Consider the following 15025-nt stretch of genomic DNA (forward strand, 5'->3'; position numbering starts at 1 on the left):
TGGTGCATGCTACAGAGGCATTGGTTTTTGTTTACTCATTTGTTTTGAGACAGGGTCTTTCCATGTAGCCGAAAATGTCTTTGAACTTGCTAGGTAGTGATCTTGAACTTACTCTGAGGAATATTGGAGTGAAATTTTTCTTTGCACTACAGTTTATTACTAGATTGTTGAAATATTACAGCATTTAAGTTTTATTAATTTAAGGGGTGGAGGGATGGCTCAGTGGTTAAGAACATTGCTTGTTCTTCCAGAGATCCTGGGTTCAATTCCTAGTATCCTCGTGTCAGCCTCAACCATCTATAACTGTAGGCTCTGATGTCCCCTTCTGGTGTGCAGATAGATATACATGCAGACAAAATGCCCATATGCATAAAAAGGTAATTTGATATTTAGTTAATGAATTGACGAATCTAGACTAAATAGCAATGGCTACTTGTATTTCAGAAGGAGAGACATTGTTTCTTTGGCTAGAAGTGCACAGTACCATGCAGTCTAGTCGTTAAACAAATGAGATGGAAATCTGATCAGTTCCCCAGCTCTAATAAGAGTTATGCAGTGTTCATCATGATGCTCTAAAGGATGGGTAGTGAAATTGAACTTAGCCTCTCAAGGACAAACCACTGATGTCCTTTGGAGAAAACAAACTATGAGCAACCTATAAATGAAAATAGACCAACCAATTAAAATATATGGATGGTGTTTGGGTCTAATTTTAAAAATGAAGAACAAAAAAAGGAGGAACATTGTGAGGAGCCTTCTGATTGGATATTTACAGATACTCACGGTTTTCTAAATGTGTGTCTGATAGTGATTTTGCATTTTGTGTATATACATGCATATACACATGTACAGTTACATTTTAAGGAGATGTCCATTTGATCTGTCCATTTAATCTGTTTATAGAGAAAAACGAAAGCAAATTCAGTGTAATTTGGTAGCCAGAAGGTATGCTTTATAAAGCTAGTAATCAGTACATATTTATCCTATTTTCTAGACTGTTATGGAAATAATTGATTTTTATAACCAATCCAATAAAATTTGCCAAAAGACACAGGCATTTCTTGGAGAAGAAGTGTGTACGAGATTTTACAAGTACTAGATACTGTATATTCCACAAGCTCTCTAGTCCTTTTAGCATCACTAAACTCTCTTCAGAAAACAACTGGCTCCTGAAATAGAGCATTTGCATGTACTGTAACTTGGCAGTTCTTTTCAGCTCATCAGTATATAGCAAGAGAAGAATCTTACCATATACAAAAATGGTCAAGTTGCACATAATAGCAGAACTGTAGGAATAAGCTCAGTACCTTTCTGTGGCAGAGAAATGAAGAAATAGGCTCTGGGAATAACCAGATAAATACAGTGAACTGCTATATAATGGTCAATAGGACTGTGGCACACAACAATGTTGACTGATTTTCAAAGAATTCTCCAATATTACATATGATATATACCATTTTAAACATAAAACCATTAAGCTAGGTCTATGAATATGAATCACTGTTTATAAATATACAAATATGTATGTATATATTTTCATATATCAAAATAAAGTAAAACGAAAGCAAGAGAAGGTGAATGGGCCTCAGCAGGATAGTGGCTTTCTTGGGTGAGGGTAGGGGTGGCAGCGATGTGCGGTTCTCTGTGTGGACACATGGGAGGGATTGGCAAGGCCCTGCCTTACTGCTTGGTAATGGTTTGTATTTACCAATTATATATTATTAAAAACAGTAATCAGCTAAGAAAAGACCAGGAGAATAATTATTACATTTTTATATGGCTGAGTTATAACTAAAGAAAAATCTTACTCTATATGCTTGACAATATAAATAACATTTTACAGTCCTTATAGACATTACCACTGAACAGCAATGTGCATAAATGTTGATTTTTGGCTCACTTCAGAAAGATTTCTTTTGTCCTTGAGTTGTATATATTACTTTGTGTGTTTATTGTATAAACATGAATGGAACCTGACCAGCTAGACATTGCTTAGAAATTGTCTGGCTAATTGCTTTATTTAAAATATTTATTTATTTATTTATTTATTTATTTATTTATTTATTATGTATACAGCATTCTGCCTACATGTATCCTGCAGGCCAGAAGAGGGCACCAGATCTCATTACAGATGGTTGTGAGCCACCATGTAGTTTCTGGGAATCGAACTCAGAACCTCCGGAAGAGCAGACAGTGCTCTTAACCTCTGAGCCATCTCTCCAGCCCCCTGCTTTTTTTTTTCTTAATTAAAAACGTTTCTGAAAAATTTCCTATTGCATATTATTTTCCATTTTTGTCACATTAAAAGAATGCTGTTATATGTGATAATTATTCTTCATTATATTTCTTATATTTCCATGTAATTACCAGAAGTTACCTTTTAATAACCTAGGAACTTGCCTTTCCTACCAAGTCTTTAATATGAAGCTGTTTTCCTAAGGACTCTTCTGTTCCCAAAAATTGTTTCCCTTTATTAACTGAAACTTTATTGGTTGAAATTTTGCCATTTTTTTCTTTTTACTTTCAGTTCATTCTGGTATTGATTCAAGCTATTTACATATTTTAAAGTAGTAATTTCTACATTAATTTAAATAGTTTGTTGTAAGTACTTTTCCAAATGCAAACTCATTAATCACATTATCATCATTATGAAACATGTAATTACAAACTGAGAGATATGAGTTGTATATGTGTCCATGCATGCAAATTACCTCATTTATACTTGGGAGGTTGCCTGTAAGCTAAACTCGAAGGTATGGCTAATACCCTGTCGAAGGTACTCAGGTCAGTGGAAATAGCCTGTATGAAAGAGCTGCAGCAGAGGAAAATTAAGCATGATTAATAACAAGTAGTGAGACTGTAACTGTGGGTTTCATATTTGAAAAATGACAGAGATAACAGGACCTGAAGCTCAGATATGTGTCTGAAGAGAATCCTTGTTCAATGCCTAACTATAGCTAGACTGCAAGTTCCCCCATAGAGGATCCAACTTCTAGGTTCACATAGGGCCAATGCAAGAAGGGATTCAATTAAGAATTAAGACTCCTTATTTGATTAGTTATGCCTGGCTCACACATGGTAGCATCAGTTTTCATTGCTATGAACTGGCCTTATGTGTGATAGCATGTGCTATAAAGTTAGAAGCTTCATGAGACAATTCAACCCAGCACTATCCAGTGAAGACTTGCGTATTCCAAAGGATCACCAGCGAAGTTTATTTGAGTTTCTTCATTTTATCCATGCCTCATCCAGAATGAATAAGCACATATGTGATTGGTAATAATTAATAAACCAGACCAGAAAAATGAGTTGGTAGCAGTGGATGCTTCTGCCTACTGTATTTAGTTTATTTGATCACTCAGTACCTGTCAAAATAGCCTTTATCAGAGCACTTCTGTCAAGAGCTCTAAATAAAGTTGCCTTTCCACAGTTCATGTGAAATAGTCTCAACTTATTTCTTTTATAGCCATTTGTTTTACATAAAATGGGCTACTGGCCCTTTGTGTCCTTCAAAGACTAAAGGTTACTATTTGGAGTATCTTTCCAGGCTAGCCCTGTAATTTCAATTGTAATTTCAGAATGTGGGAGCCAAGGAGGGAAGATTATGAGTTTGAGGCAATAACATCTATCTCAAGGACAAAACCAAAACAAAACCAAAAAAAAAAAAAACCCCACCCCCCCCCCGGAGAAGAAAAAACAAAAAAACAAAACAAAACAAAAAACCCAAAAAAACAAAACCTAAGAAAAAAATATTTTTACAGACTGTCTTTTCATGTGTCTAATTTACATATGATGTGCTTTCTCTTAATATAGATAGAATGTAACGCATCTACCTGATGGCTATTAGTAACCCAGCCCACCACCAGCTAGAACTTACTTGCTTTATTCCACGTTAATAAAATATGGCCCATTGGTAGACAAAATAGCAAAGGGTTCCCTACTCTAACAAATTCTCTATCAAGGGAGATTGCCTGGGCACTGGCATCAGCTCCTCCTCGTGTATTCTCCTGAGTAACTTGAAGCCAGCAAAGTCTTTATTGCTATATTTATCAGCCTTAAATAATAACTAATTATGAAACTAACAGTATTCATAATTGAGACTATAGAGAATCCTTTATAAAGAAAATAATGTAGTTTAAAAAGTAGAACAGTATCCATTTGTATAAATGTTAGAAGTAATCTTCATTTAAAACATTAGTATTCTTTTTAACTCATTTTCAAAAATCTGATTTTGTAAAATTGTGTGTGTAGAAGTAATAATTTTCAGAGAAAAATGTTATTTTGTAAAATTAAGCTGATTTCTTACTACTTGTTTAATAAGACCAGCTTTAGGTGTCTGCACACACATGTATGCATACACACACACACACACACACACACACACACACACACACTTTTACTGTAAAACCATTAAATATGTACTAAACTGAAGTGATGAGCCCATGTCTCTGGCGTTCAGCTTCAGGGTCAGCAGGCGCTGCTTATCTCCTTCCCTCATCTTTTTTTTACTGGATCATCTAAGGCAGAGTCAAAGTATTTTTAATGTGTAAACTGTCCAGTGTCATTCATAGAATCAGTATCACATCTAAAAATAAAAACATAATAAGTCTTATTAGTAATCTAGTCAGAGTTCAGATTTTCTGTAGTATTTCATAACTTCTGTTGTTACATGTGTGTATGTTTGAGAAAAGCCTTTACTTTGTAGCCCAGGCTAGTTTCTAAGTTATTGATTTCTTCCACCACAGACTTCTGAGTACAGGAATACATATAGGGCTGTGCCACACACTCAGATTCTTAAATGTTTTTTAAAGTTGGTTGAATCACAGCCAAAGCAAGTGTATATAGTGTAGTTTTCCATCTGCGTGTCTCTCTAATTGCTTCAATATATAGCTCCTCCCCCCAGCCACTTTTAAGAGAGGATGATTTGTCTGCCTATTTAATTTTGCTGAGTATATATCTTTGTGATATATTTTTATATGTCTAAGAATATTCAAAGCATATAATACCTATCTGTATTGACTAAACAATTTTTTGTTAAAATAGAAAAAAAACAAACTTAGTTTGTGACGAATAGAAAAAAAAACAAACTTAGTTTGTGACGAATTTAAAGATAACAAGAATCTGTAAAGCAGAAATCTGAAGGGGTGCCTATAAGCCTCAGGAAGTAGGATACTTTTGTAATCTCCTTCCATTCTTAATGGCACTGGAATTAGTTTGATAACATTGTAAAATCTGTTGCCATCCTACAATATTATACAAATATTGGAATATGAAATTGTAACAAAAATAGCAGATGAGGTTGATTATTTGTAGGAGCCCCATTTTGTATTAACCCCCTTTTAAAATTTTCTGAACAAGCTACCAGGTGATCAGCACTCCGACAGACTTCTTTATGGTAATGGAATATGTGTCCGGAGGGGAATTGTTCGACTACATCTGCAGACATGGGCGGGTGAGTGACATATTTTCTAGTATATCTCTCAGCCCCAAGCTAAGAAAGTGGAAAGAATTGGTAGTAGCTAACCACAGAGATATTTTCAGTGCTTTAATTGTTTCTGTAGCATCAATTGCACTACACGTGCAAGACATATTTCCTTTCTTGAGAAGTACGCCTTTTGAGTCCTGATTTGGAAACTATATCACACTTAATCGCCAAGTGATTCTTGTGCTTTTCACAATCTGTTCTGTATAAAATTATCTTGAAGCTTCAATTATTTTCTTTTCTTAGCATTTTCATATAAGTTCTGTTTTAGTTGGTTTTACTAACTCCCCCAAAACATTGTGCATATTTAATATTGGTTGAAAATTAAACATCTTTGCCATGCAGCGAAGCCTCCCCCCCCAAAAAAAAAAATTCATTGAATACTATTTTGAGCTTTGGCATGATTTTAGCTGGTTTTTCATCGTCTGACTTGTTGGATTTCTACGTAGTCAATTTTAATTAGCCTGATCAGTTATCTTTAGACTGGTTACAAAACTGAAGTGCATAATAAATGATGCCCCAGATCGTCTTGACTCAGCTTCTTTTTTTTTTTTTTTTTCTGCATGCTAGGTTGAAGAGGTGGAAGCTCGGCGGCTCTTTCAGCAGATCCTGTCTGGTGTGGATTACTGTCACAGGCATATGGTTGTCCATAGGGACCTAAAGCCAGAGAATGTGCTGCTGGATGCCCAGATGAACGCTAAGATAGCTGACTTTGGTATGCCAATCCAGGGTTGCTCAGAGCTGTGTCGTACCTTTAAAACGGACCAGTATCTACTCCTACAGAACTAAGAACTTTCCATCCACCCTCACAAATCCTGTACCATGAAAAGGGATTGACTGCAATTCACACTGGCCTGTTTAGTTTATTTAAATCCACTTAAATAGTACTGAGGTTTCTAGAAAACATGTCAGAAGCCCACGTCAAGACAGATCCTCTCAACATGCCTTTCCTCCTAAGGAAATGGTACCTGTGGGTTTTTTGTTTGTTTGTTTTAGTGGTTTTTTTGTTTGTTTTTTGTTTTGTTTTTTGTTTTTTTGAGGGAGGGGGTGCTGGGAAGAGAAAGAGCTTCAAACTCCTTTAATAGTTTGTTGACACAGTGGCTGCTTTCCCTGATAAATTTACATAAGCAAGTGTGTGAACATTTGTTCTCAGCTTTAGAAGCTTTGTGCTGCTTCTGACCTGACCTCAGTAAGACCTCTAAGTCTTAGGGCAGTATCTAATAACTGAGTAAATGGAATACTAGTTTTTGGTAAGAGACAAGATAAAAATGTACATTTTTAATCACCGTACACTTTCTGGCCTAAACACCCCGAGAAGGCTGCCACAGTGGATGTTGGAGGAGAAGACAGGATATGACCCTCAGGATCACGTGCTCCAGGGGTTTGTTTTGTACCTGCCTTTAAACTAGCTTTACTATTTCTGTTTAAATTCTTCTAGCAAGTATTTCAGCTGGAGGTTTGGTTCAAATTATTTTTACTATGTCGAATCAAAGCTCTCTAATTATAAACCTTTCCCAGGAAGTTGAAACAGGAGGCTCTACCTGGATAGCAGTGAGACCCCATCTCCAAGGAAACCAGCCCACTTATCAGCTGGAGCTGGTCTGCTATCTATTTACATGTAGGACCGTGATAGGATGGCTGGTTTTGGATGGCTGGTTTTGGTCGAGGCGCTGGCTGGAAATAGCCCTGGAGACCCAACAGGTGTCCATTGCCTCAGAGGGACTGGCATCTGTTCTTCTGTGCTCCCAGAATCCAGGCTCCTGACACTTGGTGATCTCCATTTGATCTACACCTTGCAGTCAAGGTTGGTTAGAGAGGGTGTGACTACAGGCTTCAGCCTCAAGTGATTTGCATATTCATGAGTTACCTAAAGGCCAAGGGGTGTGGCTAAACTAAGTTATTCCTTCTCAGTCCCTCCTCTTTTCCCTCCCCTATTTAAGGTAGGCCTGCCCTGGCTTAGATTGGGGAGGGAGTTGCACATCCAGATCCAACTACCACACCATGGCAATAAAACTCTTGGAACCCATGGACTTTCTCGTATCATTGGGGCCTGCCGTAGTAGAAGCTTCCAGCCTTTAGAACTCCAGACCTTCTCGAGTTACTGGGACCAGAGGCATGGAAAGCCTCCAGGGCAACGCTACGGTTTTTTCCCACATTTACAATAATAATAATAAAAAAAAGATAGACTGTTACTATATAGCCCTGGCTAGTCTGCAGCAGCTTGCTATTGTAGACCAGGCTAGCCTCAAACTCACAGAGATCCACCTTTCTATCTCCTGAGTGTTGGCATTAAAGATGTAATGTCCAATTACAACCTTTTAAGAAAGACTTTTAAAAGCAGTTTTTGTTTGGTTTTTAAGTAGCAGCCTATATTTTATTTCTTCATATAGAGAAGTAGATAATATATGGTGCTTCTATTTTTGAAAACAGTAATATAATTTCAAATAACCTTTGTATGTGTGTGAAATGGGTCAAAAAGTTTTCATGTAGTGAGGTGCATTCCATCTACACATGTGGTGCTCTTTAGTGTTCTGTGTGAAGATGTGCGTTCCCTAAAATGATTTCTTTCTAGTCTAAAAGCAACCTTCTAATTAGTAACACACTAATTTAAAGATGTGTGTGTGTGTGTGTGTGTGTGTGTGTGTGTGTATGATGTCTGTTGGTATGTGTGAGAGAGTACAGATGTGCCCGTTGGTCAGAGGACAAGCCTTCAGCGTCAATTCTCTCCTACCTCTCTGTATGATCTGTGGATTGAATTCAGGTTGTCAACTTTGCCCACTGAGCTATCTTGCCACCCACCATTACATTTAAACATAAATAATGAATATGATTTCTAAAGCATGCAATAATTGAGAATTTTCATTATAATTTTACCTGTATCTTCTGTATTCAGCATCTGATAAATTGCTCTCATTTTCAGGACTATCTAATATGATGTCAGATGGTGAATTTCTACAAACTAGCTGTGGATCGCCAAATTATGCAGCACCTGAGGTCATCTCAGGAAGGTAATAGTTTTAGTAATAAGTAGGCTTTTAGTGACCTTGTATCTATTCTGGTAACATTTAATTATATTTCCTTTGGGAAAGGATTTTTAACATAATAGAAAGAATCATTTACTATTTTTTATTATAGGTAGAATAGTTAATTTTTTAAACTCTATGTAGGCATTGTAATACATGTGTCTAGGCATTTTGATTGTAAAACATATGTTCATGTATTTTGCTTATTGGTGAAGGCAGAGACAAGTTGTGCAATGTCTATTTTCTGTTCTAGAAAATGTCAGGTAGCTGTAAAGATTTGCTAAAATTTAAGCCATTGTCTTTACTTATCAGACATAGTTATTTAATAGTGTTACACAGTTTCCAGGCAGTTGTTTTATATTCTGTGTTTGGAAGAGTAAAATTTGGGTGACAATATGATTTCAAGGATTTTAACTACACAAGTGGAGACTGTGAAGTCCCTCATGTGATTAGCTCAGTGGTACTTTAGACATATTTACAGAGGCTGCAGAGATAGAGTGAAGCCATTTCAGAGTGACTAGTGTCTTGTTTTACGAGTTACCAGAATGTGTTGAAAGGAATACCGAGTCGGTGCTTATATGTAGAGGTTGAGCCGCAGTTCATCTGGGCTGCTGGAGAGCACCATACACCATCCTAATGAACAGCTGCAGCCTGCCTGGCCTAGCTCTGGAGCTCCACAAGGATTTGGTGTGTAGGGCCTATTCCTCGCAGCCCACTGCCTCTTACCGTAAGCGTGTGTGGTCAAAGGGTAATGGGATCTCTCTGGGGTAGTTTTTATAGGGCATTAACCTTCTCTATGAGAGTTCCACCTAAGGGCCAGATCTCCCCAAAATAACCTCTTCCTTACACCATCGGTTTGAGGTTAGAATTTCAGCTGATCAGTTTTAGGGAACACATTTATTTAGTAAGGTGTTTGGATGATACAGCAAATGATGTAAATTAGGGGCAGCACTCTAGTAAGCAGATTATGTTCTTTCCACTGGAAATGTAGAAATCTTTTACCTCAGACCAGAGTTTGATTTTGGAAATGTGCTGTTGGGAATGGTAGTACAGAAGAAAGGCAAGACAAAAATAGTGAGAGGTGTGTGGTGCAGATCCGAGCTGTCCAGATCCAAGCTGTCCAGAGCCCAGCTGTCAGTCCAGAGCCCAGCTGTCTGTCTAGAGCCAAGCTGCCTTAGTCCAATGAATTATCCAATGATTTTGAAAGAAAGTAGTAGGGATTTTGTCATACGAGGGCTGGAGAGATGGCTTCATGGTTAAGGGCACTTACTGCTCTTCAGAGAACCCAGGTTTGATTCCCAGTACCCACACGAGGGCTCACAACTCCTAGGGAGTCTGACACTGTCTTCTGAGCTCTCTAGGTATCAGACACACAAGACATAGGTGCAGTTAAAATACTCATACATTTAAAATAAAAATTTAAAGATAAATAAATAATGTTTTAGAAAAGATGCTATACAAATTAAACATTGTCTATATGGTACTAGTTTTAGTACTTTAATATTTCAATTTTTGTTTAAAATGTGTGCTAAAGGGCAAAATTTCTGTTATATAATCATTTCTTTCTTGTAGTAGTTCTGTGCTGGGAGGTGAAGCACTATATATTATTTTTTCTTTTTTCTTTTTCTTTTAGTTTGTGCTTATCTACTTTAATGTGTCCTTAAAGAAATAAGACAGAAAGTGTAAAATTTTTTTGTTTGTTTGTTAGCTGATTTGTTTTTGAGACAGGGTCTTACCATGTCACCCTGGATGGCTTGGGACTGTCTAGATCAGGCTCGCCTAAAACTCAGATCTGTCTGCTTCTGCATTCCGAATGCTGGGATTAAAGGCATGCATCATCTGCCTGGCCAGAAAGTATAATAAATTTTAATTAGCACAAATAACTAATTTTTAGCAAATAAAAATAAATCTTTTGACAAATTTGTGTAATTAGTTGGGCTGATAACTTTCTATGAAGAGTAATTATTGAGGTTTGGAAATTGGTATGTATTTCAGTGAAGACCTTAAATAGCAATATAACCAAGTTGGTTTTGCATTTATCATGTATACAAGCAGGATACTAACAATGAGGTGAAATGATACCCACACTTAGGCTTGTGCTTTCCTTCCTCAGGCTGTATGCGGGTCCTGAGGTTGATATCTGGAGCTGTGGTGTTATCCTGTATGCCCTTCTCTGTGGCACCCTCCCCTTCGACGATGAGCACGTGCCTACGCTCTTTAAGAAGATCCGAGGGGGTGTGTTTTATATCCCAGAGTATCTCAACCGTTCTATTGCCACTCTGCTGATGCACATGCTGCAGGTGGACCCCTTGAAGCGAGCGACTATCAAGGACATACGGTGAGTATAGTTTTTGGCATTTTGCACATTCTCTCATTGTAGTAGTAATAATGATACTAGAATCTTTGCGCTCACCCAGGAGGATGAGGCAAGAGGATCTCCAGTTCAAGGCCAGCATGGGCTATATATAATATGACTGTCTCAATGACAAGGAATTTTAAAATTTGGACTTATGCAAACTTGGTTATGTGACTTACCTTTCAAATGTCTAACACTGCTTGTATGCTTATTGGCATAAGTAGCACAGCATCTAGGCCTGTGTGGGAAGGGTCCAGTCTCCCGGAGTCTCATCTTGCCTTCTCCACCACACCCTTCACCTTAGACTTTAGGTTCTGTGCCCTTGATTATATTATTCTGACCCTCATTATTTTCTGCACCCTCTCACCTGATGGCATTTGAATCATTTGTTTACGTTCTGCTCACGTGCCACCAGCTTTGTGGAGTCATTCCTGGTCCCATCACACTGTGGAGGAGCTTCTGACTGTGCAAGGCAGCCTTCAGCACTTGCCTTGTGATTTCGAGTTCATACAGTGTCTGTTCTTTCTCAGTGTGCCTCTCCTTTCTCGCATTATAACTGTCAGAGAACAAACTGTCTTAAGAGCCTTTCTAGTTACTTCCCTGCTCCTTTACTGTTCCTGAAAGTGGAAGTTTAGCAGGAATCTGGAGACATTTCAGATGTGAAAAGTGGAGAACTTTGTGTTTGGTTGGTGATGTACTGCATTGCCTTCTTTTGAAGCCTTACCACCATGTTATAACTGGCTTACCCTTATTGATAGTATCTAATGCAGTGAAAATGCTGTGTGAAGACAGTACTAAGGGAATAAGCACCAAGCATGTCTGTCCGTGTTCAGCTCAGATGCATGCATTGCCCCCACCCGCACTTTCCATGCCCCCGCCTTATTTTCCCCTGTACCGTCTGCTTCCTGTATTTTTCCCTTACACCATTTATGTCCTATATGTTTGGCTTCCATCCCTACATTTCTCCATTAAAGCCTGAATTTCCTGTCTCATGAGCCCCTTTCTAGTTTCCTGGCCTTCTATCCATACTATCATTTAGAAGCTAGAATCCTAATCGGAGAGGACATGGAATATTTGTCTTCCTGAGCCCCACTATGGGTAACTTACTTAGTATATTTAAGAAAATAACTTTTGTTACGTTTCTGATCCAGGAACCACCAGTGGATTTGCTGTGGAGGATCACTTGATTGTTGAGGAGTTAACTATTGTAATGGCAGGAATGACATAATGCCTCCTACACATTCTTTATTTGTTTAGAAGGCTTTTGTCTTATCTAAGGTTTCAAAGTGTTTAGAAGCACACTCTTCTGACATCTTTCAGAACCTTCCCCCTTTCCCCCTAAAGCCAGAGGAAATGTTGTGACACGTGTGTCCTATGGAACATTCAGAGGATGGCTGAGGTGTGGTCCCTGCTGGCTGCTGCATGTCTCTTGTAAGCAGGATGGATTTTTTTTTCATATTCCTCATTGCTGTGACTAAAAACCTGGCAAGAGGCACCTTAAGAGAGAAAGGATTTATTTTGGTTCAATGCTTGAGGAGATGTAGTAGTCCATTGTGGTGGGGAAGGCAGAGCCTAAGGGGCTGGTCACACTGCATCTGCAGTTAGGAAGCAGAGTGAATAGAAAGAGTGCTAGGCTAAGAGGCCCACCCCCAGTGACCTGTTTTGTCACCTGAAGCTCCACCTCCTAACAGATTCTCCAACCTGCATAAGTGGCGTCACCAGCTGGGAACCATGTGTCCTAACACAGACGCCTGTAGAGGACGGGACATTTGTTCAAACCACAACATTGTTTTCTTTCTCTGTCCTATTCCAGTGTTCCAGGCCTCGTGTGTAAGAATGTACAGCTGTAAAATTGCTGCTAGATTTAGTTATGGAAATGAACCAACACGGGGGAAAAACTCTGTTCACAATTCTTTGGAATAAATAGTTCTTCTAATTTGGTTTTTCTTAGAAGAAAAATCAGACATGCTAATATATTTGTACTTGCATATATAAGCACTTATAAATTTAGAATAGTAAAAGAATTCTGTTATTTTAAAACAATTATTCATATGTTTATAGACTCTAGAAGAAAAATGCAAATAAATCTATTGAGATGAATTAATTGACCCATAGGAAGTGCTATAAAATAGTGATATTTTAGGCTAGAGAGATGGCTTAACCATTACTTGATAAAGCTCACAGCCAAAACACAAAGTAATGACAACATTTCTATACTTAAAGTAATAACTTAGATTTATAATTCTCACTATTTTATGTTTATGTTCAATATTTCAATGTGAGAATTTTTAATTTGATAAAGTATACTTCAAAAGGAATAGAAGTTAAAAGTTTTGACAATTGATACACAACATTTTGCTATACATTTAACCTATTTTGTTATACTGACTTTTTTCAGAGGTAGCTGTTATTATTTTCATTTTAAAACAATAAACTGAAATTGAGGTTGTGTCATGACTTAGTTATATATCGATTTGTTTCTAAGTATAAGTTACTTTAAATTATGGACCACATTTTCATATTAAAATAGATCATGTGCATGTGTGGCATATATTTATAATGTGAATTATCCTGTTCTAAATTATACAGCCAAGGGCTGTGAATACAGCTCAGTTGGTATACTTCTTGTACAGCATGCACAGACCTCTGGGTTTGATTCCCAGCCCTGCATATGGTGGTGAATATCTGTAATCTCAGCACTGGGGGTGGGGTGGGAAGGGCAAGGCCAAAGGATTAGAAATTCAGGGCCAGCTTTGGCTACATAGCAAGTTTGAGGCCAGCCTGGACTACCTATAAAGGAAAAAAATGGAATTCAGAACCTTTTACTATCCTAGATTGTTACATGGGTTATGTGACTTTTATTTCTCCTTCATTCTCTCATAATACTTTGTATTTCTTTTATACTATGATACTCAGTGGCTTACTGTTATTGTGGAAATTGGGTATAATTATCTGATAAGCTTGAGACGAGTGTTTTACATATCAGTTTTTCAGATTTTGGAATATACGCATAGATTTTTTTTTCCAGTTAACAACCCTTATCCTAAACCCAGAAATGCTTTAAATTCAGAAATTTTAGAGCCTAAAAGATTTGAGATTTGGGAGCAAAAAGATTTGAGATTTGGGAGCATTAAGAGTTTGGATTTTCTGGTTGGAGATGCTCAACTTGTCTGCACAATATTCTCTTCAGCAGTCACGTTGGAAAAATGTCTCTACTTATTTACTTATTTAATTGTTTTTGCTTTTCTTCCAATATGTGTTTCGCATCTGCTGTGTGAGAGGTCCTAAGTTGACGGCAGAAATACAGTGATAGACAGGAGAGGAATGTGCTCTTGGAAGTCTGAGACTTGTTTCCTTCAGCTGTTTTAGACCTAGTAGTAGCATTAATAGCAGTATTAAAATTACTGTCCTTGAAAACAGTGGGTTTGAAGCTTAACTGTGGACATGGATACTGTTCCCCCCCCCCCCCCCGTTACTAATAGTGAGCTTATTCCTAACATATTTGTTCTTTAATTATTCCCCATTTATAGTGAAATCACTGAGAAGATAATCCCAGATTGAGCCATGTGAGATTGCTATTTTTGGAGGTCTAAAATTAATTAGATATCAGAACCTTCAATTATTCAACTTAATTTTATGTATATATATTTATGTGTGCAGATACACATTTACATGTATACCCATGTGTATGGTTTCCAAAGAACAACCTTCCATGCTTTTGTGCTGTTCCTCAGGTGATATCCAATCTTTTTTTTTTTTTTTTTTGAGAAAAGGCCTCTGTGGCCTGAAACTCCCAAGTTGGATAGGAAGGCCAGCCACTGATCCCAATGGACCTGTTTCCCCAACTCTTAGAATCAAGTTAATTTGAAATTTGGCTAAGTGTGCTGACCTATATATGCCTTCTAACATTTGGGAGGCTAAAAGGCAGGGTGATTGTAAGCTTGGGGCTAACCTAGGCAATGTAATAAGATACTGTCTTAAATACTCTTGGTTCTTTGAAAATTTACTACTTTTTATTTTGATGTATTCTTATTATATTAATTTACTCTCCCCATCTCCTCCCTTATTCCACACACACCTAACTTTATGTCCTCATTTATATTTTCTCTCTCCCTCTCCCTCTCCCTCTCCCTCTCCCTCTCCCTCTCCCTCTCCCTCTCCCTC

General features: G+C 37.6%; 1 protein-coding gene across 2 annotated transcripts in view; it reads left to right on the forward strand.

Moving 5' to 3' along the window:
* Window positions 1–15025, forward strand: part of Prkaa2 (protein kinase AMP-activated catalytic subunit alpha 2) — a 64340-nt gene that overhangs the window by 38485 nt on the left and 10830 nt on the right. For both annotated transcript variants that reach the window (XM_028786442.1, XM_028786449.1), the window contains exons 3-6: window positions 5359–5452; window positions 6053–6197; window positions 8403–8490; window positions 10619–10843. In XM_028786442.1, the coding sequence (XP_028642275.1) occupies window positions 5359–5452; window positions 6053–6197; window positions 8403–8490; window positions 10619–10843 (552 nt within the window). The remainder of the gene's footprint in view (window positions 1–5358; window positions 5453–6052; window positions 6198–8402; window positions 8491–10618; window positions 10844–15025) is intronic.

This window comes from Grammomys surdaster, unplaced genomic scaffold (genome assembly GCF_004785775.1).
Source record: "Grammomys surdaster isolate TR1022 unplaced genomic scaffold, NIH_TR_1.0 100, whole genome shotgun sequence".
Taxonomy (NCBI): Eukaryota; Metazoa; Chordata; class Mammalia; order Rodentia; family Muridae; genus Grammomys; species Grammomys surdaster.